Genomic DNA, 27,433 nt, shown 5'->3' with positions numbered 1-27,433 from the left:
CGTAACTCCGTTTGTATGGGAAGGTGAAATTCGTCCGAGCTTGCCGGGGACTCTTAACACCAGAACAAGTAGCCCCATATAATGTTAAAATGTAAATCAGCAGAAATCTAACTGTGTTGGTAAAAATGTCTTATAAATGGTCATTTTCTAACACTGTTTTGGCGTAGCTAGTTCTACCGCTGAAGATACGGTTTAATTAAACCAAACAAAAACTCAATTCAATAATGTGCTTTATTACCTGAGCCGTAAAGCCCAATACTAAATACAAACCACAGCCTTATGCACTTCGTCACACTTACTATACACTACACTATTTCACTATACATACATATATATATATATATATATATATCAAGTGTCAACGAGTTCGCATTCCTTGGTAACGTCGACCGGCACCATTAGTGCGGTGAGTTCTTTGAATGTCTCTAGGGGGCAGAAAGCGTTGCAGCCAGGGACCTCCATCAGGCGAGGCTCGGCCGAGTCGTCGTCCCAGTAGTAAATCTGCCAAACAAAATGTCATAAATATTGTTTTTATATATGAGAAAGTACCTAACTCTGTCTATCTGTAACCTCACAACTGAACTTCTAAATCGATTTTGAAATATTTTGGCATTTAGAAAGATTTATCACTAGGGGAGCCCTTTGCGTAGAAAGTAATTTCATTTATAAAATGATAAAGTACTAAATTCTTGCCATCGAAATATAAAGTGTCTGCGATCTGAGTCTGTTTAATGATTGTATTATTATCAGTCGCGAAATAATGAACATTGCTAACATTTCAAGTTTAAAAAAAAATCTGTCTTCGAATTTAAACAACGTCGTTAAAGGGCCCACTGACTATCAGTCCGCCGGACGATATCGGCCTGTCAGTTAGAACAAAAATTTGACAGTTCCGAACAACTGACAGGCCGATATCGTCCGGCGGACTGATAGTCAGTCCCTTTAGAGATAATGACACACATTTGGGTACACTCTCTTTATCCAACAACGAGTATTCTAATTAATTAATATATATAAACAGAAGCAAACCTTAACATCGAGCCGCTCATACGATAAGAGTGTAAAGGTCTAGAGGTGAAAGAGCCCTTGAGGCCTACTTGCAGAACATTTTTTGAATCTTGTCTCTTTGCTTATGGTAACTTATTGTAATATGGAAAGCGGCATAGTAAGGTCTGACATACGTCGTATTACGTATCCAACCAAAAGAGCAGTTAGTGACCGACTAAGTACAAATGTACATCGTGTATGTGTACTAACTACTACGCTCGACCACATTCTATGACTTTCCGCACAGATTCTATAAATGAAAAAAAAATTAACCTTAAAACCAAACCGTTGCTCATACGACAATGTATTCTTTTCGTTCGGTTGCGGCAGCTTTTCGTGTAATTCGAAAAGCAGCGCCGCGCCTGGATCGGGCATGCGCGGAGGTGCTGCTACGCAAGCGGCTAGCAGAGCGGCCACGTTTACGGGGGTCCCTGTTCGCACTATCACACGCCAACTGGAGTTAGACGCCTCCTTTATTATTTGTTGGAGGAGAGCCCCTGAAATTACGATAAATAATAAATTAAATTATAATAGAGACGTTTTCGCAAAACGTAAGTTCGTGAGTTTCTTGGGATTCCAAGAGATTAAACTACTTTTAATAGGAGAAACAAGCGTCGGAGAACGCTAACCATCCTTAAGTATGTTTTTGAAACCAAAGAAGAGAAAGAAACATCAAACTTCTATGAAATTATGACGCATAAATAACACTGGCACTGCGTGTGCTGTCAAAATCTCTGCAGACTTTTCTTGTCTTTTATTCACTCATTCATTCATTTATTTAATACTGTTTGTGCGATTAGTACTCTGTGTAGCCGCGTGAGACTTACTCAAACTGAGAAATCATTCACCTCAACTTCTGGCGATACCTATACCTATTTCCTATTCTACTAAAAGCTATTTTTCTGGCGTGTAGTCGACTAATGTCACTAATGTTTTAGTAAACAATGTTTTAACTCACCACCACTGAGTTTTTTCAACAAATTGTCGTGAAACATCATCTGGTACTCCACGTGCGCTGCTGCGATCAATTTTCTTTTCACATGTTTTGCCCATTTCGGGTTCGCTACTTTGATATCGTCCTGAAAATACGAATAGCGTCCGTTACAGTTACGTATTTTTTTGTTATTATTACATATATGTATATGTATATATTATTTGATCTTATAAATTCGGTAGATGCTGTTGTATGCCAACTATTTAGCATTGGTCATAATTTAAAGTACAATGTCTCATTCTTAGGCAAACCATTAGAAGATACGCAACATATAAAGATGCAAATGGATTCTTGACAATCGACAAAGTGATAAGGGGTAGAGAAGGGAACGTCTGAATTGAATAACTAAACGAAAAACATGTATTATTGTACCAGTGACTTTCTGTTATAAATAGTAAGCCACTATTAAGCCTGTCCATACTAATAAATATAAGCATTTTGACGTACTTTCGTGTAGCTGTTAAAATAATCGCATTTCGCATTGTTGTAGAGTAGACGAATTGATTTCATTTGACGTGGCATTAAAACGTAGTCATTCTGAATTATTTACCTGTATTAGGAACAAATTGTTTAAATAGTAAGCGTCTTGTGGCGTGCTGTAGTTGATGTTCGTCATCTGAGCGATCTTGTTGAAGAGATCTTTATAAGGCAGCAACAAGCCCTCTTTTATGTATGCGTCTAAAATTCTCTCCTTTTCTTGATTGTATCTCGGACAGTTCTCTTCATACAGTAACTGTAAAATAAAGTAACTAACAATTGTCCTGACTGGTAGAAGTAATTTATATTGTATTATTACAGATGTAGTCTTTGACCATCGTATTTTCACGGAAACGCACAAACGTGTTATGATATTTCAGTCAGTCTCACTACAAAAAGTACTCTCACTATTCTGAAGTAGCATGACAAATACGAACGTTTCCGAGAAAATACGATGGTAAAGGATTATGCAATACATCTGTACATTGTATATGTATGGATAATCAAAAATGAATTACGTACATAAATATAAATACATATAGTAAACATGCCATGCGCGATCTGGTTTATGATTACGAATGGACTGTACTACTGGCAGCAAGCAGTATAGAGCACGTGTCTTTATACTTTTAACGTATATGATTACGGAAAACGGTTTATAAACTGAAATAGACGTCATATATTAAATTAAAAGTGAGTTCGTCAGTACCTTACGCAGGATTCAAATCGGCGTTTTCAGCTTTCGTGGCTAACGGCAGCGTCCACAGTATTCATAAATTAGCTTCAACTTACAAAATCCTTATCTTTCGGCGGATATTTGTACGGCACCGGCTGCCAGCTGATCGTGTCGTTCCATACTTGCTCCTGCGGTGGCGGCCACAGCCCCGCCGATATCAGGAGAGCTGTCATCTTGCTTAGATTCGTGTTCGACGCTATCACGATGCTGTTTTCTGTAATAAAAATTATACTTACACTATTTTAAATATCGCGACGATTATAGCGTGCCCAAAATCTGTTGGCATGATAGCGCACAATGTTTCGTTAGAAAATTCGTTCCGTTTTCGTCATAAGGCCAGCTGTATAACATAACAACTTAGCATCGTCACGAGAACTAACTTACATGTGTATAAAGGTCAGCAATAGGCACTAAAATTCAATAAATATAAGCTTATAAAATTACCTTGCTCGTAATAAGGTCCCATGAAGTCATTATATCTTTTCCTAAGTAATGCGCCCATCTCGTAAGTCAACATCTTGCCCTCCTAGAAACGCACAATTTTATAAGACACAATATAAGTTCTAAGATGCGCGTAAACACGAACAACGAGCACTTGATAGGAAAAAGCCCCTAAGATTGTATGTCTAAAAATACTGAACCAGGGACTGAACCTGTAAAGGCTAGTAGGTAATGGTGATCCAAAGAAGCGGAAATAAAACATCTAATATCATCGTGCGCGAAACCTTGAAATCATTTCGTATATGCGTACATGCATTTTTTAACATATTGTCACGTGGAGCTACAAGTCATATATCATTATTAGTGTCGGCTGTAATCTGCGTCTTCTGAGCTACCTAGTTCCTGTTCTATCATTCACAAAACATTTTGTCTCGACTGTGCACTTGCCTCTAGTATATCCTGATCCCTAGGTTCTTTAGAACTATGCGCGTTCGCAGGTTCTCCACTGGCGATGAATATATTTGTAAATAGCACGTTTGGAGCCTCATGACCTTTGCCAGGTCCCTCCCGGACCGGGAAGTTGACACTTCGTTACAAACTCATTTGTCCCGTTTTGTCTCGTCACATTTACCCTTCCCGGTAGTTACGATACTTGCAAATAGATGCGGGCTATGATTGCAGTATTTGCAGTACGGGGTGCAATCATGAAAATTATGCCAGCATTCCTTCCTTTCCTTTCAATCGTTCGTTATAGATATATACATAGATTCGTTATAGAGAGATATAAACCGTTGTAGCAATAGTTTAATGGCGCTTCATACCTAATTGAATACCTAAATAACTTAAATAAACTAGTGGCTCTGCCTGTAGGAACCTGTACAAGTGTAGACCTCGCGAACCCCTATGACTCCGCCATTAAAAAAAATTGAGGTGACAAAAAATCTAATTTTAAAATTGCAAAATTTCAAGAGATTCGCACTGTAGAGAAGAATATTCGGTTAAAGAAAAACATATTTTTTTTACCCAATGTTCGGTCAAAAAGTTACTAATTTTCTACATAATAAAAACTAAACCCTCCTTAGATCCCTAGCCGCTGTAACACGTGCACTCGTGCAGCGCAGTTGTATTATAAACTTGATCCAATTGTTGACATGCCGTAAAAGAATTGTAGGGGGCATTATATCAGCTGCATTATTTGTAATGCACTGAGTGCAGTCACCACAAGGACGGCTCGTCGTTTGTCCCTCCCGACTGAATGGCATAGCGTCACCACGGGATAAAGCACCAATGCATCAGAAACCTCATTCAAATAACTCGCGATTCTCTCAAGTTTTGAATGACGCCAGCGATTGGTTACGGCCGGCGGATAACCAATTTTCCTGAATCGAGGAACTACGCTCATAAAAACCTATTGTCAAAACTTTATTCCGGTGATCCCCACGAAGTCGTAATTGAATTAGATTTTGGCTATGACACTAATAGCTATGGAGCTATCGTGCAGATATGGAATTAAAATCCCACGGTACCTGAATATAGCTTTGATATCCTTTTGTGCATGTTCGAGCGATTGAACCGTCTTTATAGAAACAGTTATGGTATAAAAAGTTGCTACAAATAGCCAAGTTTATACATAACACTACGATGGTGGCAAATAAGCGGACGTTTGGCCTGATTATCAACATAATCATTGTAACCTATACCTACATATCGAGGCTTGCCACTTGAGCAAGGAAAGTTATGCATCTTTCTAGCTCCTTTCATATTAGCGAATGATTTTAAAGTTTCATGAATACTAAAGAGTAACTGATTAAACTAGGAAGGATCGTACTATATTGTATTTAGGCATAATTCTGAGTACGTAAAACTTACATTAGTAATAGCACCGGCACCGTAGGGCGCGAAGACATGGTCCGGCGGCGGAGTCCCCAGCATCGCCAACTCACGTTCACTGGGTGTTCGTTCACCATGGGACATTAGCTGAAACATTACACACATACCTAAATTCCATCCTTATTCCAAAGAAATGTTTAATCAGAAATTAATATAGGTATCGTTTGCTGAATTAAGACTAATCTAGAGTATAGACGCTTCATAATTGTAAAAATTCACCAAGCTCTTTAGACCTTTAACGCCACCCAATGCCAGATGTACCTATATATATATATAATCTAACGTTTTCGATTACAATTTTGATAATACTTTAATTTTACTCTTAATCTGCCAAATTAATAGCAGTTTTCTCTGTATGAATACAGAATGGTTTAAGAATGTATGTAGTTACAATACAAAGTTATAATAAATTCGCGCATGACCTATTTTACGCAATGCAACTAACGCAATTATATAAATACGTACGAGTATCCAGTTATGTTAGTATGTAGGTAGATTAAATGTACTTAATGGCTGCGTATATTCCTATTTTGTTCAATTTGTTCATACAAAATGCCGTTTTATCACGCCCCAGAAATGAAAACGTGAAATCGCCTCCATTTAAATTATAGGTACTTGTTCATGAGCTTATCAACCTAAACAGAATAAATTCTCTTGCATATATGTACTATACGGTCTTTATTCTATTATTTATTTCTTGATATTAACTATCTTTTTCTTTATTACGTATTACCTGATAGTGCATGCCACTTTTCCCACTTTCGTAATACCACAGAATAAATAATAGAACAGAAAGGAAACTTCCTACAAAACCGAAGTTTGCCAGCGGTTCAGGGTCGAATCATGCTATCCCTTTCTAATATATGGCAGTAAACCTTTCGGCTATTTAGGGTTGTCAAAATTCAAGTCATTATCTTATCTGTGATCGTAAACGTAAAGGGACGTCAAGTTGTGCCAACCCTAATAATTGCTCGGAGCAATGCTGAGCCGAACGGAGCCGAGTTTGCCCGAAGCGAGGCGTTTCGTAATACCAAGATAGGTTTATTTGCATGAAAAATCGTGTAAAAAAAAGTTTGTTAACTCACCACATGTACTTGTCGTAAGACGGTTACATCAACGTTGTTATCTTTCATTAGGATCACGGCTACGAGGGCTGGATAGAAATAGAAAGATTTTAAATTACGATAATCAATATTTTAGGATCAAAAGCAGTACGAAAGGAGGGTCGTCGCAAACAAATGAAATAATATTGTGTCATTAAATACGTGGCATTAAACTTGTTTTTTGCCGTATGAAATAAGGTTCTTAGGCTTTTTAGTGTATATCTTACGGCCAACCAAATAATAGAGTATAGTTAGTTCAAGAGTGTTTTATGCAACGTTTAATCTCTTATTTCCTGTTAAGTCAAATAGGGCTTTATTTATATTTATTATGAAAAACCGGCCAAGTGTGAGTCGGACTCGCGCACGAACGGTTCCGTACCATTACGCAAAAAACGGCAAAAAAATCACGTTTGTTGTATGGGAGCCCTACTTAAATATTTACGTTATTCTGTTTTTAGTATTTGTTGTTATAGCGGCAACAGAAATACATCATCTGTGAAAATTTCAACTGTCTAACTATCACGTCTCATGAGATACAGCCTGGTGACAGACGGACTGACGGACGGACGGACAGCGAAGTCTTAGATCCCGTTTTTACTACGGAACCCTAAAAATGGTTCTATTCTATACACTGCTCACCGAGTGATTAAAGCAAACAGCGCACACAAGAAATAGGTAACTTCCAAAATTATACGGTGCGTTCTTTAGAAATTATCAAATTTGAAAAAAGGCGGGTGTACAAGGCATAAAGTTACCGGCGATGAGCGAGACGCCTACCAACACGCCGAGGCAGCAGCAGGTGTGTTCGGTGCGCAGGCCCGGTGCCGCTTCCGCTGCGTTGGTCGGCTCCTCCTCGCGACCGCCCTCTTTCCTGCGCAAGCGCATCCATTTACTAAACCACCTACTGCCCTGCACCAATCGAAATACTGATGTGCCGTTGGCGAGTTTACAAAATTCGTAATTTCCACAAGGCAAATTTTGGAAACTTTAACAAAATAGAAATTTCTGAAATTTTTCAAAAATTTCGGAGTACTTTTCCAACTTTAAGGATTTTTTTTGTAACTTGCACATCTGTATAATCCCAAATACCAAGTTTTCGACTCAAAAAGTTTGCTTAGTAGACTCAAGTTTTTAGTCGGTAACGACTTTTACAGAGCCCTGATTTAATTTCGTATTAGCCTTCTTATCCTAATGACTACCCACTCACTTAACATTTCCGTAATTTACGGTTAATGACATAATAACAATGTCTTTCACAACATTAACTAGTCACTAATAGCTGTAATCCTTTTGAAAGTATGGGATTTATGCTTCACTCGTGACTCACATTTTCCTCCGCCTTGTAGGCAGTTCTACATTGTAATCTGATGCTGCAGTCAGTGTTTCCGGTAATATTTTGGGACATTCACAATAGTCATATATCACTATGTCACAGTCCGTGTTCAGTATTGGGTATAATGTAACGTAACAGGAAGCGCACGGATCGCCAGCCGAGATCCCACTGAGGCGCGGGACCGGCAGATTCACGGTCGCCGCGACCTGTCCGCTCAGATGATTGACTTTGTCCAATCGATTGTGCCACGGCACCTATTTACTCATGCGCACGCTTTGACCTATAGGTACGGTTACAGTTGGATGATTCCAGCCATGTACCGATTCGCCTCCAAATAAGTTAATAATAACGTGTAGAACTTGGTCATTAATGCACCTTTATACCAACTTCAATATGCTCAGTTCTTCAAAAGGGCCTATTTTAGATTTAAGCTTGTTATTAATTTCGTTTACGTAGTACCACTGTATAGGTATATATCTTGTATGTAAATAAAGAGTATTAAAAATGCTCAGTTAATTATTTTAAAAGAAGTGCATCCTGTTGCTTGAGTTGAGTCATTATTAAGGTACGCGATATACACAGAATCTGTCTAAAGCTATGAATGTAAGCCGTTCCATTCCTCGTAAGCAATAAGATGTGGAAGAGATGACCCTCCTGTAGCCGTACCCTACGAGGGTGATGTGATTTGTTTGATAGTTAGCATTAAACAATTGCACTCGGTTGTTCCGTGCGAATGCGCGATACCTTCCGTCTGCCCAAGGTTGCTAAGTGCATTTCATGATGCATTTACATATTTATTTACAGTTAAGACGAAAGTGGAGGACCCGCGCGAAATCGCCTTTTTATACAAACGTAGTCCTCATTTTCCTCTCTGGATATGAACATAATTAAAAATATTTTGACGCAATTTGTTGTATATCAATCACAGCTAAAAGCGCCTACGGTTGTTCAAACTTTTAATTATTATAAAAGTTAATTTTTATAAAATCTGATTTTCGCTCCTAATTTTAGCTATGGTTTTAGCCATAGCTATAGTTAATATACATAAAATTATGTAAAAACATGTTCCATAATGTCAATATCCAGAGAGGAAGATGGGGATTACGTTTGTATGGAGAAGCGGCCGTCCCCTTTACTCTTAACTGTACAGCTATAGTTTCGTTGTACCTTGGATCGATAGAAATTTGAAATAAAATAGTGTAAGTAAACAAATATAAAAATGCTACCATTTACACATAACGTACTATTTTTGATAGGCTTATATTATTTTAAAATTTGCGAGATTACTGAGTAATAAAGTTGGTTTGTTGACACTATTTCAAGTTTCTATCGACACGTTCTTAAAACGTAAGTTTGGTAGCTTTGAACCACTTTTACTGAAACTAAGATATTTACTACTAAACTAACGTACTTACTTACTTGATACAGATTATGTTCGACAAATGTACCATTTTAGACTGTCGTACATAGGCCTCTCTTAACAATAAGACTTCTATTTGCTTGTTGTCTTTCTGATTTGTTAGGAATGGCCAATTACTATGTAGTGGTCAATAACTAGCTACAGCAGTCACCGTATATTTACAGATTTGAATGTGGTATGGCTTTGGTAGACCGATACATATATTTTCACATTTTATTATTATTATCACTGTGTAACTTGTTATATTAATATGTTTTGCTATTAACACACGATAATAACATAAATAACACGCGCACAACATGAGCCACAGGAATGATATAATTGTGATCTCGGAAGATGTATCGTCGACACGTCAAGTACTTGCTATTATCTCTAATCAAGATGTAATTAACTACGGGAAGGTAATTCATTCTTTATTATATGTACATGTAATTTAGGTTAGGTTTGTAAGTAACAAGCATTGTGCTAGTGTGGCAATAATACTTTACCGTATATTATCGTATGTGTTTTAAAGATAATTAGGTAGGGTAAACTCGCGTTATTTGGTGACACAAGTTTTGGGACCTCACGGCTGCACGGCTTCGGCGGCTTTGCCGTGACGCCCATGTAAAAGGCTAATTCACTATCTTTCCTGGGTGTCATGCTTCAAAACTTGTATCACCGAATTAGGCGTGTGACCAAATAATATGAGTTTACCCTACATGTGTTATGATCAAGCGTGATAAGCATTTTTTTCTGGTTTCCTTGTTATTTTAATATACCTAGAGAGATATAATGTCTATGTATAGGGTATAGGCATAAGGTTCTCCTAAGACCTTTTTAACTTCCTACCTACATAGCAGCACGGGATCGGGTAGCTAGCTGCCCTCAGTGCCCCGATGAAGAAAAAAAAACACTGTAGATATACTAAAAAAAGTTATTCTGCCATCGACAGTCGAGATCCAATCAAAATATTTAATTAAATTAGTTTGATTAGGTAGTTCTTAGTTAATTCGCATTATGATGACTACGTTGTGTGAGGGTTATGTCACAAAACTTTTCTTTACTCAGTAAATCCTGTATAAATCAAAATACTTGAAGAAAAACTAAGTATAATTCACAGCCCCTTTATTTCTCGCTATTTAAAGCGAATGTAAAATATACAATTATACAGTTTGTACCTACTTCCCGCAGTCGACACTTCGTAGCCCTGAAATTAACCACAGTGCATTTATGACCTTATAATTTTGACTTTAACTAAAACAAATATATGGCATATTACTTTTGTCACACAAGTAGATGTAAAAATTATTCGCTTTTGTTCGCACTGAATTGAAAAAAAAAAAAAACATTTGTAGCTATTATGACTATCAATTTCTTCTCGGGCACTGGTTTTGGAAATCTTGCCGGGACCACAAAACGTTCTGTGTCAGTTCGAGGAAGTTGGTGTAGTAGCAAAACGTTGTGCCGCCGCATCCGTTTATTTTCAGGTATTGTTCGGGCTCGCCGGCAACGGGCGCGTACACGGCCTGTCAAATAATTACGTGACATATATTAATAAAATTTTATATAAACACTAAAAACTAAGAATAAAAAATATGTAAATAAATTGCTGATCATAAAATCTTTCGTAAATCACACATATGTAATACACATACGCAGAATGCGTAAAATTTCAAATTATTGTCAAATTAACGTCAGTTTTGACGTTGACATATCAAATCTATATCGTATCTAATCGTAATATTTGAGGTATCTTAAAGTTCGAATCGGGCAGCTATTCAAAACAAACATTACAGATAACTGAGATAACAATAAAGAGTCGTAGAAAGGTTGTAGACAAGGCGGCAAATCAAATATGACTTTGAATTAAGTCATTATTGTGATGATGTGTCTATGTTTCTAATAATTACATAGAAACTTTCTATGTAAATAGTATTCGTCATCCAGAATTAAATTAAAAATTCTTTAACAATCCTGTTGTACCGGCCTACCCTATACCGTCATGCTATAGTTACATATTTTACGGTTAGCTAATGACGCTTAACTCCAACTAGAAGGCAACTCCGTAGTTAGGCTTACGCTTCAAAGGGTCGTGCTACAACCATGAGGGTGATTTGATTACGATTCGTTAATTACGTTACGTTGTATAGTCATACCGTAATTCCGTATTGCCCGGTTAGTTGATGACGTCGCACCTCCAACGAGAATGTAGCTCCGTACATAGGCTGGTGCGGTTCGAAGACTCTGGCGGCCGCCATCAGGGTGGCTACGTTGTTCTCGTGAGCTGAGTACAGCCGCAACTTGGGCTGGTCGGTAATGCCGGATATCGCAGCGTTGGTCGCATTGACGATTTCGGCCATCAGCACACCTATTACGAAGTTAATAATTATCATTATTATAACATTTTTTGTTTAAGTGAGCAGCTGAAGAGATTAGTGACGTTATTGTCATCGTTGTGGCTAAGATTATACCTACTATTGCACGGGGCGGACACGTCATAATACAGAAATTGTTAGAGAGACGTCTATAGCGATTTTAATAGCCCCGACTGTGCAAGTGTTATTTTAAACATCATACCTACTTTTATGTAAATAACACTTGCACAGTCTGTGCTATCAAAATCATTGCAGAGGTATCTTGGTCTAACTATTATAGTATTTATTTGCGCATGACATGTCTGTTTACCCATCAACGTGTGTTAAAACATGTTTGCGTTACCATGGCATCGAAATACAAGAAAAAAATGTTATTTACTGAAATTGACAAGCAACCGTACGAGTACATGGCACAATACACCAAGATATACTTTATATGGAAAGTACATGTTCATCACGTTGCTAATTGAATATATTGACCGAAATACTGAAAAATTATCTATCCATCGTTATAAATATTTACCTATCGACAATCGCAGCATTTCGTCATTAAAAACTTCTATTGCATATTCAATCTTTGTCATGGCTTTGATCTGCGGCATTACGTCTTGTGCCCATTTGGGTGGTCTTAGGTTGACATTATCCTGAAACGTAACAACATTTATTTTAATCCAGCGTTATTTAAAAGGTAAAATAACTTTAAAAACTCCCTATTTATACGTAAAATTGTTACCAGTGCTTGGAAAAGGTTATCCAAAAAGAAAACGTGTTCGGGTGTAGTGATGTTTGTTCCTGTGTGCTCGCTCAAGTATCGGAATAGGTCGTTGTATTGTCTCAAAGTAGGTGCCACTTCAGGTAGTTGATACATTCTGTCTCGCAGCCAGAGATATCGTGGGCAGTTGTACCAGTATAGGAGCTGTAAATATAATTTAATTGTTAATAAGTTGCATAAAAGGCCACCTATGTGATGGACTGACTAAATCAAATCTGCCATGGAAGGGCCCCTGAATGCATTTGCCAGAATGACCTCCAACCGCGGAAAATGGCGAGAAATCGTACGGCAAGCAACATCTATGCCTGAAAGAGTACAACGACAAAGGAGAGAAGAAGTTGCATATCTCGCTCCCTAAAAATGTTGCAAATTTACCAAAGTGCCTAGATCTTGCAACGGAAGTGTGTCAAAATGTCTGAAGCATTGAACATTCGTTCATTTTAAGAAGGAATCATAATTACATTTAGGCATTTTGGGACTAAGTTGTTTGAAATTTAGGACAAATAAAGATAATGGCCTAAATATCATAAAATACAATATAACGCAAAATGTTAACTTAGCGGGCGTAAAATTTCTAGTGATCTGCAACCATTTTCACAGACGCCATAAGGCGTCAGCTCTAGTCGAAGCGCATTCTAGGTAGCGATTTTAGTCGCAAAAATGTAAAATTTATAGATTTAGTCGGTAAAATTTTACACCTTTTGTTACCTAATAGAAATTACAGTACTGGTTTCTATTACCACGTCTTCTTATATTGCCTTTTAATAGATAATTTTATTGAAAACAGACTCTCAAAATTAGTAATGTTTTTTTTTTCTGATGGACGTTTAGGTAAACGCGCGTAAAGCACTGATTTTAGTTTGGACTGCTAAAAATGGTAATTTTCTTTTGATGCTTATACAATCTACGACATTTGCCAAAACTGTTCTTATACATCATTTTGTATTTACAAATTTAAAAACTGCCCTTTTCTCGTCATATATTACCGGTGACGCACGCTCGCGACCTTAGTAGCGCGGGAGCGCTTGTAGATAGCGCTCTATAATACGCATGGATATTATGGCGGTCACGTTGTTTCACGCAGGGGCCGGCGTTCGGTTACTGTGTAAAACTCGTTCCTTCGCGCGTATTCAAATCGTTACCGGCCTCTTAATACTCACGTCATCCTCATCGTACGGCAACATATTGTAAGGTACAGGTTGCCAATCCAACGCAGGGTTCCATTTCTGCGCAGGCGGCGGCGGGTATATCGCGGCCAGCGCAGCCAGTGCCGTCATCTTTGTCCGCGCGTAGTCCGTTGTCCGGATCACAATTTCGTCCGGCAGGTACAGCGTCGATATCAAACCGTCGTAGCGTCTTCTGATGTACTGCCCGACTTTATAGGCTCGTTGCTTACCCCGCTATTTCGGGAAAACTTTAATTTAAAAGCGTGAACGTTAGTATTCAGATCGAATTTTTGCATGCTAGGTACTTGTTTTCAGTCAAGGTAGGCCTATAAATAATTTAGGCACTACTTCTTTTTTTTTAAGAAAAAAGGGTAAACAATCTTGACGTCTTTTATTTTTTTAAACGCTCTAAAGAACTGAACCCTATGAAACCAAAAGAATGTAAATAATTATATATGCCATAATTTTAACTTATTTTTCAAAAAAAAATTTCAATATAAATACATGTTAAGATTGTTTACTATTTTTCTAATTTTAATAACAAAACTTCCGTGAGACATAGACATATTAAATATATTAATGACGGGTCACTCACGTGTTACACGCACGGGGAAAAACTACATAGGAGAGACGGGCCGAAACATTTCCACCAGATTGTCCGAGCACATACGTAGTATGAAGAACAGGGATAGCCGGGGTTCTGCGGTGACGGAACACGTGTTGGATTCGGATTCGACTCACTATATACGTTTCGATAAGGTAACTGTGCTGGCGAAAGAAAAGTTTGTGATTCAGCGAAAAGTACGGGAGGCTATCGAAATTGGTCGTCATCCGAATTTTAACCGTGATTGTGGTTGGTCAGTGCCTCCGAGCTGGAAAACTGTTTTGGGTACTACGTCGGTGGACAGTGTGGACGAACCATTAGCGAATGACGTAGTGAGTGTTGTGTGCAACCCATCATTTGACGATAATGCCGTAAACGAGGGTAGTTTCTCGCCCCCCCTGCCGTCACCGGTGCCCGCGCCGAGTCATCGGGCGCGGAGGGCTGCGGCCCGCAGTCTGCGCCGGTCCGTCACCGTCGACGCAAGCTCCTGATGACGCTCCTCGGTACGGAGTGAAACATGTCGAGCGTTTTCGACTTAAAACACGTGAGTGACCCGTCATTAATATATTTAATATTTTTCTAATGCTTAAAAAACGAAGTATATATGTAAGTAACTGAAAAAATGCAAGATTTCTAATAATATTATTATATAAACACTTATTGTCATAATCATAATCATTTATTTGCACATAAAAAGGGTTTTACATAGATATTATAAAAGTTACATTGGTCTAGCCTTAAAATCACGCCTGCGTGTAAAACTCACACAGTCGTACTCTAAGCCTTCGAATAAATTGTTTTCGTTGGTATGAAAATGGTAGAGAAATTAAATTAAACCACTAGGACACTTACATTGGTTAGCGCCTTTGTACCGTAAGGGAAGAAGACATTTTTGTTGACGACTTCCGCTGAGAGCTCCAGCTCCTCCTCGTCAGGGGTGCGGTCGCCGTGCCGGAATATCTGGTACACAAACATGCTTCAGTAAACTTTAACTAAATAAGAACCAACTTCATTGCGACAGAACCGACAACATTTATTAATCTTTATCAGTAGTTCCACTTCGCGTATTGCTGCTTTCCGAGAACAAATCATCGGATAACTATAAAAATTACCCAATTTACTATATTATGTATTCCTATAATATTTTAAGTTTCCTGATTTTTTTCGGATCTGATGTATAAGTAGTACTTCCCTAAAAAACCGGCCAACTGCGAGTCGGGCTCGCCCACCGAGGGTTCCGTACACATTAAACTTTTTTTATTTTATTTTGTACAAATTTAGTTTTCAGTTTTTTTTCCTGTACTTACCTCCTGTACTGTAAGGACGATTATTACTTGCCAAAACTCATAGTCCTAGGACAGCTTCGAGCAACACCGGCTTCCGATAGTTCCGACACGTCGGAAGGGAGGAGCCCAAGCGATGTCTTGCCGTACAAATCATTCTGCCATCTTTTGCGGGGGGAAACGTGCACACAGGCGCACTTCTCACTCACTATATACAAAATCCAATCTGTGTAATGACGACACAATTACATAGAAAATGACCCACGTCTAAGACAAATCTTGCACACCTCGATTTTTTTTTGTGTACGGACGGATAAGTTACAACACGCACCGCCATACGCACAGTTGTGCCTATGCTTCGGCAGAGGGGAAAAAGTACGAATACCGTCTCCCTTCTGTGTTGCTCGAAACTTGTGTGTCGAAATATACGTTTTATACGGCATAAACGGCCGTATCTTTTTTTTACGTTAATTTAGAAGTTTGATTTTTTCACAGCTTCAAGGGGCTGTAGACCAGAGTATCAACTCTATACCTCCACGCGTTCCCAAGATCCTCGCTCCTGACAGACAGACGGACGGACGGACGGACAACAGTGATCCTATAAGGGTTCCGTTTTTTCCTTTTGAGGTACGGAAGTCGGAACCCTAAAAAAGAATTATAGCAAATCGTGTCGAACAAAGTTGCACGAGTATGTCACACACTCGAAACCACATAATTGTTACAAATCTTGGAATCAAATAATATACTATGAATGATTTGCGTTTCGGAAACTCCTCCCTTTCCATATATTTGTAAATTTAGTACATGTTGAGTTGAGTTTATCTCAAGGCTGGTTGATAAATTTTACGCACGTGTTGGCCCGTTCATGTTAATAACGGTTGGGCACATCAACTTATTCTTAACGCTATACTTAAGTAAAGGCGTGTTTTTATAACCTGTCGAAAAATAAAATAAAACTATATTTTTAGGGTTCCGTACCCAAAGGGTAAACGGGATCCTATTACTAAGACTCCGCTGTCTGTCTGTCACCAGGCTGTATCTCATGAACCGTGATAGCTAGACAGCTGAATTTTTTACAGATGATGTATTTCTGTTGCCGCTATAAACAGAATAAAATAAATATTTAAGTGGGGCTCCCATACAACAAATGTAATTTTTTGCCGTTTTTAAGCGTAATGGTACGGGACCCTTTGTGCGCGCGTCCAACTCGCACTTGGCCGGTTTTTCAGTTTGTATAAAACAGAAACAAAACGTAAGTTTGTTTAAATATTAATTTTGTAAGTATTTACTATGTCAAGCAGGCGTAATCAGGACCCATGTTTATTTTGTTTGAGTTGTGTAATATTACGTACTTATCCCTTTAGTTTCCATTGAGGGTGACCTTGTAGGTACGAACTAAATTATTTGGTCATTTCATTAAAACAATAATTATTGCCGAAGGTCGCGGTGTTGAAATATGAAAAATTTACCAAATCATTCTGAACTGTACCTATCCTTCGATTTTACTAAAACGAAAACATTTTACAATATTAAGGCAGGTCAAAGAATAGTGATCTGTAAAATTCGTGTTTCGTTTGTCATAAAGATATAGGAAATGCTCTGAAACTATTTGCATATAGTTATGTATACAGCTTTTGGCGGTAATCCGCACCACGACCTAGGCGCCCTGGAGCACGAAAAGCGAGCGTGACTAACAATAGCGATCATTCGACGTACCACAAAAGCGAGCACCACATCGGTGTCGGCCAACTCATCCGCCAGTTCAACAGGTTGGTCCACCTCCTGGTGTATCTCCTGACCGCACGTCAACGCGACCAGAAACAGTACGACAGTCGCTAAACTCATTTTTTAAATTTCCCACCTAGCACTGAGGCCAGCGTCGCGCGGTCGCGAGCTGTTTTCGACTGCAACGCGCCGAGTCTCTGCTCCATTTATATACTGATAGAATAGTTTATTCAAGAGCGATTAGGATCGCACCGCTCCTGCTGCCGTGCGAAATAATAGCGGAACAACGCCGCCAGTAGGAACAAGTTTGCAATTGACATAAAATTGAAACCGTATAAAAAATATTAAATCTCTAAAAAGTAAAATTTATGCTCTGCCTGTGCATAAATAAACGTAACGTCTTTTTTGTAAATGAGTTGCAAAGGTATCTTATGTAGGTATAGGTATAAAAAAGCACAAAATATATCAAAATTTTTGCTTATTAATGTTTAATTTAATCATTCTGCCTTTTCATGAATAAAAAAATAATGCTGCTCATTTAGGTATTTTGTACTTGATTGTAATGACACATAGATACACTTCGTACGTACTCGATGCCGTCATCACGGACCAAAAGTTGCTTTTCATACGTTAACTTCTGTAAACCAGACTCCTTTAGCGACCTGTTGTTTTTATTATTATTATTATTGCCGAATACCCTTATTTTTTATCACTCCTCCGCAGGTTTAACTACCGATTGTACGATTTACATGATCCTAAGTATTCGATGCCGTCATCACGGACCAAAAGTGCTTTTCATACGTTAACTTCTGTAAACCAGACTCCTTTAGCGACCTGTTGTTTCTATTATTATTATTATTGCCGAATACCCTTATTTTTTATCACTCCTCCGCAGGTTTAACTACCGATTGTACGATTTACATGATCCTAAGTATAACAGGCACCTTTCCGTTATATGCATATGTATTTGTTGTAGATAAAGCGACGAATTAATTGACATTAAATAAATGATTATTTATTTTTAATTAGAATCAAATTTATTGGATTTGTTATACCTTGATATCGTCCTACTTTCGGTGGCTACGGCTAACTTTGCTACTTTTACAGTATTACACCTTACATAGTTATCTCCCTACACCTTGCAAACGTGTTTCTTTTATTTAGAACTCTAATTGAAGTGAACTTAATGATTTGGTAATGCAAAAGTAATGTAAGGTTTTTAAAATCTCATTTAAAATGCGTTATTGACACGTGGATACTGACTGAATATTTAATAGCTACTTGCAATTATTCTCAATGATTGATTCATCGCGCCTCCCTAGGCTCCGTGCTCTGACCCCGACCGAACGATTTCAAAGTTCTGGGCAGCAAAACCATCTAAAGAAACTCTAGAAAACCTTGTGCATGGCCAAGCTGCAGGATAGCAGAGCTCGGAGACGAACAAAAGTAGTTGTTAAAAACAAATTGACGGACACAAGGTGATGATGAGCTTCGACGCCAAAGGACGCGCTATTTTTGGGGCCAGAACCCCAAAATGTACCGCCCGAGATTTAACCTTTTCGACGCCGTGTCAAACACAAACGCTGTCACTCATACGCCACGTCACCGAAGTGTCAAAACTGAAATTGAACTTTATGCATATGCACGTAGGTCTATGTTGTTCTGTGATCTGTGACGGATTAATCCATCTTCGGCGTTGGACCTACGGTGCGGATATAGCCGTCATTGGCGTCAAAAAGGTTATGGCTGAGTTGCTACAAAGCCTGGACCTAATTGTCAAATTTATTTTGAAAGAAAACTGCGTCCAAGACCCAAGCATTCCAGCACGTCGCAATTTCAAGCAAGGATGCAAGGACGAAGGCCGAGCAGCAGGAGAGGCGAGATCATATTAAATCAATTCTAAGCTCGTTTCTTCTTTGGCCTTGCGCACTGAGATCTGACACTCTGGGGTAAATGAAGAATAATCCAATATCGGGAACTCTATGAACAAAATATTATGGTAAATACTCAGTTTTAAAAGTGGTTATAATACTTTAGATATAATGTTAAAAAATAGGTTTTTTTGTATAGAAGATGCTATTATTTATGTATTAATATATTTATGTTTATTATTTGTTATTATAAATTCAACAGGTATAGGTAAACAGCTGGTGTAAAATTTTTGTCTGTCCAGGAGCCGTAGCACGGTACGCTTATCACCATGCCTGTCACGTTCTAACAAGTATGTGAGTGCGAAAGTGACGGACTTAGTGATAGGGGAAACCATGCTGCGCGGACAGGTACCTATTATGGGTGATAACATAGAGCGCTCTGAACGATGGACTTAATGAACATTAAAACAAAGTCACGTTTGTATAGTATAACGGTATTGTATTGAAACTCTCAATAATCACGATTTATATTTAATATAGCGGCAATAGAAAAATTCAACTATAATATATTGCTGTCGTTTTTAGGCGTTGAAAGCGAAACTACAATAGAGAGAATAGGGAAAATCGGACTATTATCTAAACAAATGATTTTACATCAACTTGGACAAGACCCTCAAAAATGCACATACCTACCAAACTCTTTACTATCACTGCACTTTCTACTTAACTACCTAATATATAATTGTTCATTTTTGATTCAAGCTTATATCGCCATCTAGCTACTACGGATTGAGACGATGCTAACAACCTCCTATGTTGTCAATTTAAGCACAGATATTTCCTTCTTTTGCAGGTATGACCGACGTCCAATACAACGAACAAGCTCTTCTGGATCAGCTGATGATCTGCACAGAGTTCGTCGACAAGGCGGAGAGGTACGAACTCCTCGGGCCGCTCTATCGCCTCATCATCCCCATCTATGAACGAAGGAAGGACTATCAAGCTCTCCTCACCTGCTACCAGCACCTCACCAAAGCTTATGCCAAAGTTATAGAAGTCACGAACTCAGGGAAACGAATGCTCGGAAGGTTCTACCGGGTGGCGTTCTTCGGCAAGGCCCACTTCGGGGAAGACGAAGAAGGAGTGGAGTTTATATATAAGGAACCGAAACTGACCTCACTGAGCGAGATATCGGAGAAGTTGCAGACTTACTACGAACACAAGTACGGGGCGGAAAATGTTAAGATGATTATGGACTCAGCGCCGGTAAGTGTAATTGTTGCGATTGAGTCTTGATGCGTTCATGTTCAGGCATTATCTACCAGTCAGCAGTAGAAATGACAGTTCGGTGTATCTTTGGCGTGCATTTTCTATTGTAACATCTAGAGACCCGTGTATCACAGCGGATTTGCAATATAGAGTACCGTAAAACAATACAATAGAGCAAAGACTAATTTACCGACGCGTAACTAATAATACCGTTCATTGTAGTTTGGCACATCATTTTCAAAACAATGATACCTGTAATATAAATCAACTAATTGTGTTGTCAACCGCTGTCATAAGATACTTTGATACATTACAAATAAAACACTTTAATAACCGCAGACGACCCTTCCCCGTTTTACATACTAAGCGATGTGTTCTCTTTACAATTCAATGACTAGAAATTCGCTTAATGGCTACATAATAAGTAGCTGTGATTCAAGCTTTTACCTTGAGTTATTTATTTATCATTGGCATTAACGTTAATTTTGTTAAGTTCGTTAAGTTATTTTACGTTTACAAGGTAATGTACAGACGTATAAAATAGTAACAATCGACATTTCCGTCATATGTGTGTGGTATATCTGCGCCAGTATTACTTATGTAACATTTTCCACAGGTAAACCGATCGGAACTGGACAGCAAACTAGCGTACATCCAAGTGACGTGGGTGCGCGCGACGCCCTCGGGCGTGGGCGCGAGCGGCGGCGAGGCCTTCGAGCGCGCGCACAACGTGAGGCGCTTCGTGTTCGAGACGCCCTTCACGAGGGACGGCGCCGCCCGAGGGCCCGTGCACCACCAGCGGCTGAGGCTCACCAAGCTTACCGGTAATTTGACCCGCTGAGGCGTTGCCAATTTAACGTAAACAAATAAATCTGAGTTTGCTATGTTTTACTGCCACAATTGTCTGACCGGTATCTGACTACAGAGTACAGACAGAACACCGTCTTGTAAAGGTAAGTATATGACGTGGAGGCACTGAGCGCGTCGAGAACTTGCGCCGCTTTGTGTTTGAGATGTGACGAACACTACCTGAGACTAAGTTCACTGGTAGTTTCAGTAGCTATGTACTTACATTATTTATATAAGTTGAAATAGATGAGTGATTTCTCATTCGATTGACTTACCATCGAAGGTACGCCAGATAGGCTTCAAGTAAAGTATTCAATTCTGTGCTGACACAGTAATTGTGTTATTAGTACGAGTATAACTATCGTCACTGAATGAGTTATACTATTTCATACATAATGAACACACCCCGCCCTGATTGGAATTAATTACCTCACCCCGCGGCGCTACATTGCCTACAGACTGACAGTTCGTTTATAAACGCAATGAAGGAAAGTTTAAAATGCTGGGTATGGGTGCTTGTAAATTTCAGTAAAATAACAACTTTTTCTTGAACCTACCATGGTTCCACAAAAATATTTTCAACTGACTGCCCTAAGGCAAACATATTGATGCGTGTAGAAAGATGTTGTCCGCACATAGACATTAGAACGATTTCCGTTTTATGGCGTTGTTCAATTAATATTATTGACCCATTCCAGCTGAAAATGGGTTCCCGTACGTGAAACGGCGCGTGCCCGTGATCGAAACGCAAGTGGAAGAGAAGAGTCCCATTGAGGTTGCGGTCTCCGAGATGGAGGGCCAGGTGCTCGAGCTGACGGAGATCGTCAACGCCAAAGCACCGGATATTAAGAAGTTACAACTCAGGTAAAATTATATTTTACGACAACGTCAAAAATATTAGCTTTGAATGCCTCTTATTGAGCTTCAGTACCATTTCTTTGGCGTTATATTTTAAACCATTTCGCCGTAAACAGATTTTAATGGCACTGCGCACCATTTATGTGGAATTTTGAAAGAAATACCATTTCCACCATATCAAATAGCGAAGGTCTATAGGTTTTATGCCTATAAAAATATGTTGTTAGTTTGAGCATTAGTTTTTTTGTGGGTGGGTGTATATTATAGCCTGTTTTCGTATTAAAAATATTTTGATCGCTATTGAGTTCATTAGTTTTCTTTAAAATTGTGTTTTCATTTCAGATTGCAAGGCAGTGTGTGCGTGCAAGTTAACGCTGGTCCGATAGCTTATGCCAACGCATTCCTTGATCCCACTTTGGCTCCCATGTATCCGGACGACTTAGTTGACAAACTTAAAGGCACTTTTAAGTAAGTACTTATTTAAGTATCTATGCATTTACATTAACTCGAAAATGCGAAGTATTTATTATAATTCACTTAAAACTGAAAGAAAATCGTAACATAAATTGATTTAATTAAAAAAACACGCTTTTATTGGCGACTATACTTTGCGTCCCCAAAGTATGGGATTCATCAAAACGAATCTAATCAGTTCAACCTCGACTCGTTTCCTAGTAGCCACTTAAGATTTCTACCGTGTACCTACTTTCGGGCTTCATCGTCAGATCAACTAGATCACAGTACATTTATGCAAAGATATAATAACGATACACCTAGTAAACTTTTTGTGGTTCCAGTTAAATTATTATAACATAACGTAATTTTGTAGACACTCACTCGATTTTTCAGGGAATTCTTGACAGTCTGTCACGCAGCGCTCCAGCTGAACGCAAAGCTAATCAGCTCCGACCAAGTATCGTATCACGAAGCTTTAGAAGCCAACTACTTGAAACTGAGCGACTCTCTCGCCGCGGTACTGGGGCAACCGCTACACGATATACTCGTCAACGGAAACCTTACTACCACCGTCACTGGTGTCGAATTGGATTCCAGCAATGCCTAAAAAATACATTTGTATCATATACTATTTGACAGAATTATATGACAATGACTTCTAAGTAGCTTGAAAACGAGCGGTAGGCTAATTATTAGATATTAAGATACTTGCGCCAAAGAAGCCCCCGGGTTTACCTATTTTCAAAATTTCATATTTGTATAAGTGTACATTAAACATCGGAAAAATAAAAAAACGATCCTTTTTTGGTGCAGGTACCTTAGTTAAACATAAGGCAGCGAAAAGCAAGGCTAGAGCAGGGGGGTGTCACTTCGCAGTTTAGGTACATTTGGCCGGCGCGACGCGCCTCCCGGGCAGGCGTATGGCAGTGGGCTGCCGCTCGACTCGCGCAAAATTGAAAATACGACATAATACCTTCGAAACCTAAATCTCTATCTAACCCGTATAAAAGATATTGTTCTGTTTACGGATGTCTGTATAAACGGAAGAACAAGGAAGCAGAAATAACTTTTTTTTTTATTCCGGACTATTATGACCGACATATTTTCAAAGGAATAAGTACTTCTGTGGCATACCTACTTCCGTGAGAATCAGACATACCATCTCCAGATAAAAAATGTATGTTTACAGAATCAACGTTTGTAATTCCTACATATTTATCTTAAAAATAATAAATCAGTAGGTATAGGCACAAAAACTTGTCAAGTGACAACCCCGTGCCGACACTCGCAGCTCGGTCATAAAACTGCGGCGCGCAAAGAAGATTCACGGTTCGTGCGCGGTTATAAGTTTCAATTTGGCTGGCAGGCGGCGAGTATAGGTATAATTGTATACCTAAATCTGCCTTTTGTGACGGAGTGAATTTTCTGTACGGTAGTACTATTAGTTATTCTGTGGCTAGAGAAAGTGAGATGTTAGATAGTAATGACAAATGCTGGAGGTGATCTGGTCAGGATATTTCTAGTTAAAATTTTATAACGCAATTAGCCTTTCGGGTTTTAATGGTAATGTTCTAATGTTTCAGGTGATTATAGTCGAAATTATATTTAATATTCTTATAACTATTATTTATTCTAGATATGGATAATCAAATCCCTCTTAGTTAGCGATACTCTACGTAATTCGAACAAAATTTTATTCTAAATAGGTGTAAATGGAGAAATAGACATTTTGACTTTTATTTGGTTGTATGGATGATGTAGTTACTAGTAGAATATTGTTTTGACTTTTATTTCGTGTTACGTATGTCTACCGTATTCGTTTTCATTTTTATTTATTTATTTACCAAAAATAATACAAAATACATGCTCATACAATTAACCTCATATATAGTCAATTAAAAGTTCCATCCTTTATCCCGTAATTGACGCCATAAATAAAACTTAAGCATTTTTGCTACAAAAAGTTCAAAAACTTCTGTGGTCAAACTTATGACAAGTTGCAGTCTTTTAATTAGGTTAGTACATTATTAAAGCTAGTCCGCAGACGCAGTGCTAGTATTAGTACATTATGATACAAGTGTGCTAAGTTGCTCATTACACACGAGGCGATATAAGAAAGCCGATGTGTGTAATGACCAATGCACACGCGTTTCATACGACGTTTTTCAACACACTTGCGAGTAAAACAAGAAACTTTCATATTAATCAAATTTTAATAGTTAAAACAGTTAGTATTGTGTGTTTCATCTGTCATACTCGTACTGCCGGCCGGCCCTCGCTCGCCCCGGCCGCGGGCGGCGCGGCGGGCGGGCCGGCCGGGCCGCGCACTGCGCAGGCGCGAGGAGCGCGCCGGTGCCCGCCAGTCTGACCAATTAAAGAAGGCTCCCTTTCTATGCATATTATTAGCAATCAGTTAGCTTCTTAACTCAGTCGGATAATATAATGAAAAAGCACGAGTGGAATAATACACTGAAAGAGCACGCGTGTTTAATATCTAGGATTATGAGCCAAAAATCGGTGGAATAAAAACGTCGTTTTGAGCAAGTGTGTTGAAAATAATATTACATACAATAGGTGCCATTAATCCATTTCATAGTCATAAAATCCAAACTTGAACACAAACGAAATACACGCATTTCATACTCTTAAATAACTCTTAATAGGGCTAAGCCCTGAAGTGATTATCATAGCTAGGTATGTCCGTAGTTAGTAATTTTGTATATGTCCCTATCTTTGTAAATCTCTATGGATATGATGGACGGAGTTATCCTCGTGATAGCGATAATGATTGCGTCTGTATTTTTCTATCGCGGTATTAAAAAGCGACAGTTGCTTTGCCACATGGATGACAGCGCCCATCATATGCCTGCTGGAGGCAGTGTGGAGGAGTTACAATGTCCCTAGATACATTTCTGCTGTCGATGGCAAACTTTATCCCAAAGAAACACATGTCATGATTCATGATTTTATCTGACGCTGAATAGTCTGAATTGTCACATACCTTACTAACAATCATATCTACATAATTATGATAACAGCTGAACTATAACTTAAGATGAAATTCAAACGTAAAATTTTTGTACTAGTACCTAGTGAGAGAATAGGCAACAGGTACACAAAAAACCGGCCAAGTGCGAGTCGGACTTGCGCACGAAGGGTTCCGTAACATTACGCAAAAAACGGCAAAAAAATCACGTTTGTTATGTGGGAGCCCCCCTTAAATATTCATTTTATTCTGTTTTTAGTATTTGTTGTTATAGCGGCAACAGACTACACCATCTGTGAAAATTTTAACTGTCTAACTATCACGGTTCATGAGAGATCACGGACAGCGGAGTCTTAGTAATAGGGTCCCGTTTTTACCATTTGGGTACGGAACCCTAAAAATGACCACATTGCTGATTTCAATATGACGACGATTTGTAATATCCTAGAAGCGTCTTTTCGCTCTAAATACTGCTAAGCTCAAAATTATCATTCAGACTGAATATTACCTCCGAAGAAGACATGTCAATATTTCAAACTGCTCTTTTTCACATTTTTGTATAACAGCTATGTCATCTGTAGGTAGCTACAGAGTACAGTAGGTACACTAGCAAAATATAGATGTAATTTAACTTCTAAATATGTGTAACATATATACATAGTTATATAAACAGTGTGATAATATATCCAGATTGTAATAGTCTGGTTCTCGAAATCCTGCATAAAATTTGTCTTGATTAAGCAGAATACAGGAGTTAAAAGTGATTGCCAGATGGTTTTAATAGATTTGATTATCAACCTTGCCTCAAATAAAATAAAGACTAGGTACATACATTTAAATCACGCCACCGAATGACATGATGCTTATAATATTTACCTTATGACTAATGCAATAAGGTAGTAAGTAAATCATCTGTCAATCACAGGTAAACACATTGTAGTAGGAAGGTTATGCGACACGTTATTATGGACTTAATTTTAAACAAAGATTTATGCATGTTTAATTTATTTTGTTAGTAACTTAAGGCTGAATTCATTTATTTCTGTCTACAAAACTCATTGAAGTAATAGTTATTATCTTATTCCTAAGTTTCTAGAATAAAGATTTATTAATATTTCTTATATTAATAAATCTTTCACATAGTGAGATGAAGAATTTATGATTGTATGTAACTGATTTTCTCACTTTATCACTTTCATTCCATAGTATATCTAAATATATATGTTGTTTTTGTTCATTATTGCGAGAATTAATTAATATAGTGAAAGGAATATCCTTAGATTTTTGCAGTTTGTATTTATTACGATTGAACAATGTATTGATTTCTGTTATAGCAATAATCCCTCCGCGTTTTGCGTACACGCATCCCCTTAAATTATTACTATTTAATAAGATTATCTTTTCATTATTACTTGTAACAATTTATGCACAAACTATTGTATCTTCCTATAAAATTAATCAGAATTTTACTGTTTTAATACATTTTATAAAACCAAAAAATTTAGTTTAATTTTAGCCGATAAACTCCTAACCACTAACGTCTTCTGTCCACTAGTATACAGTTACGCTGCAAGTAAGTAGGCAGAGTTAGACCAAGATAAGTCTGCAATGATTTTGATAGCACACGCAGTGCAAGTGTTATTATGCCGACGGCATAATTTCATAGAAGTTTAACGTTTAAAATTGTTTTAAAATAACACTTTCACTGCGTGTGCTTTTAAAATCGTTGCAGACTTATCTTGGTCTAACTCTATAATATGGACGCAGCTATAGGCCAGAGTAAGAGGAAATAGTAT

General features: G+C 38.2%; 3 protein-coding genes across 4 annotated transcripts in view; 1 reads left to right on the top strand and 2 right to left on the bottom strand.

Annotated features, from left to right (window-relative positions):
* LOC134740946 (dedicator of cytokinesis protein 9) overlaps positions 1 to 27,137 on the top strand; it is a 76,890-nt gene extending 49,753 nt beyond the window's left edge. Inside the window, exons 30-34 of the mRNA XM_063673606.1 lie at positions 20,073 to 20,485; positions 21,105 to 21,312; positions 22,036 to 22,201; positions 22,538 to 22,663; positions 23,045 to 27,137. Of these exons, the coding sequence (XP_063529676.1) occupies positions 20,073 to 20,485; positions 21,105 to 21,312; positions 22,036 to 22,201; positions 22,538 to 22,663; positions 23,045 to 23,258 (1,127 nt within the window). The 3' untranslated portion in view covers positions 23,259 to 27,137. The remainder of the gene's footprint in view (positions 1 to 20,072; positions 20,486 to 21,104; positions 21,313 to 22,035; positions 22,202 to 22,537; positions 22,664 to 23,044) is intronic.
* On the bottom strand, positions 213 to 9,551 carry LOC134740993 (venom acid phosphatase Acph-1-like). Of its 2 annotated transcripts, none has more exons than XM_063673709.1 (10): positions 9,441 to 9,551; positions 7,444 to 7,559; positions 6,671 to 6,738; positions 5,565 to 5,672; positions 3,699 to 3,780; positions 3,311 to 3,468; positions 2,592 to 2,774; positions 2,006 to 2,126; positions 1,321 to 1,544; positions 213 to 501 (listed from the first exon to the last, which is right to left on the bottom strand). In XM_063673709.1, the coding sequence occupies exons 1-10, from the start codon at positions 9,470 to 9,472 to the stop codon at positions 352 to 354; spliced, it is 1,242 nt and encodes a 413-aa protein (XP_063529779.1). In that variant the 5' UTR covers positions 9,473 to 9,551; the 3' UTR covers positions 213 to 351. The 2 variants fall into 2 exon arrangements, with proteins under 2 accessions (XP_063529779.1, XP_063529780.1); XM_063673710.1 differs by lacking the exon at positions 9,441 to 9,551 and adding an exon at positions 8,016 to 8,275.
* Positions 10,775 to 17,522, bottom strand: LOC134740998 (venom acid phosphatase Acph-1-like). The gene is made up of 7 exons (XM_063673717.1): positions 17,340 to 17,522; positions 15,193 to 15,300; positions 13,731 to 13,970; positions 12,532 to 12,714; positions 12,322 to 12,442; positions 11,580 to 11,791; positions 10,775 to 10,949 (listed from the first exon to the last, which is right to left on the bottom strand). The coding sequence occupies exons 1-7, from the start codon at positions 17,466 to 17,468 to the stop codon at positions 10,791 to 10,793; spliced, it is 1,152 nt and encodes a 383-aa protein (XP_063529787.1). The 5' UTR covers positions 17,469 to 17,522; the 3' UTR covers positions 10,775 to 10,790.
* Positions 27,138 to 27,433: the final 296 nt, after the last annotated feature.

Source organism: Cydia strobilella, chromosome 4, assembly GCF_947568885.1.
Source record: "Cydia strobilella chromosome 4, ilCydStro3.1, whole genome shotgun sequence".
Lineage (NCBI taxonomy): Eukaryota > Metazoa > Arthropoda > Insecta > Lepidoptera > Tortricidae > Cydia > Cydia strobilella.
The sequence above is the reverse complement of the archived record's forward strand: the minus strand, read 5'-3'. Positions and strand labels throughout refer to the sequence as shown.

Coding starts and splice junctions, on each gene's coding strand:
- LOC134740998 (XM_063673717.1), bottom strand. CDS start 17,468: ATGAGTTTAGCGACTGTCGTACTGTTTCTGGTCGCGTTGACGTGCGGT. Junction 12,715..13,730: donor TGCCGTACGATGAGGATGAC/GTGAGTATTAAG, acceptor TTATATTTACAG/CTCCTATACTGGTACAACTG. Junction 11,792..12,321: donor AATGCTGCGATTGTCGATAG/GTAAATATTTAT, acceptor ACTTCGTAATAG/GTGTGCTGATGGCCGAAATC.
- LOC134740993 (XM_063673709.1), bottom strand. CDS start 9,472: ATGGTACATTTGTCGAACATAATCTGTATCAA. Junction 7,560..9,440: donor TCGAACATAATCTGTATCAA/GTAAGTAAGTAC, acceptor GCGCTTGCGCAG/GAAAGAGGGCGGTCGCGAGG. Junction 502..1,320: donor AGCAACGGTTTGGTTTTAAG/GTTAATTTTTTT, acceptor TTTGTTTGGCAG/ATTTACTACTGGGACGACGA.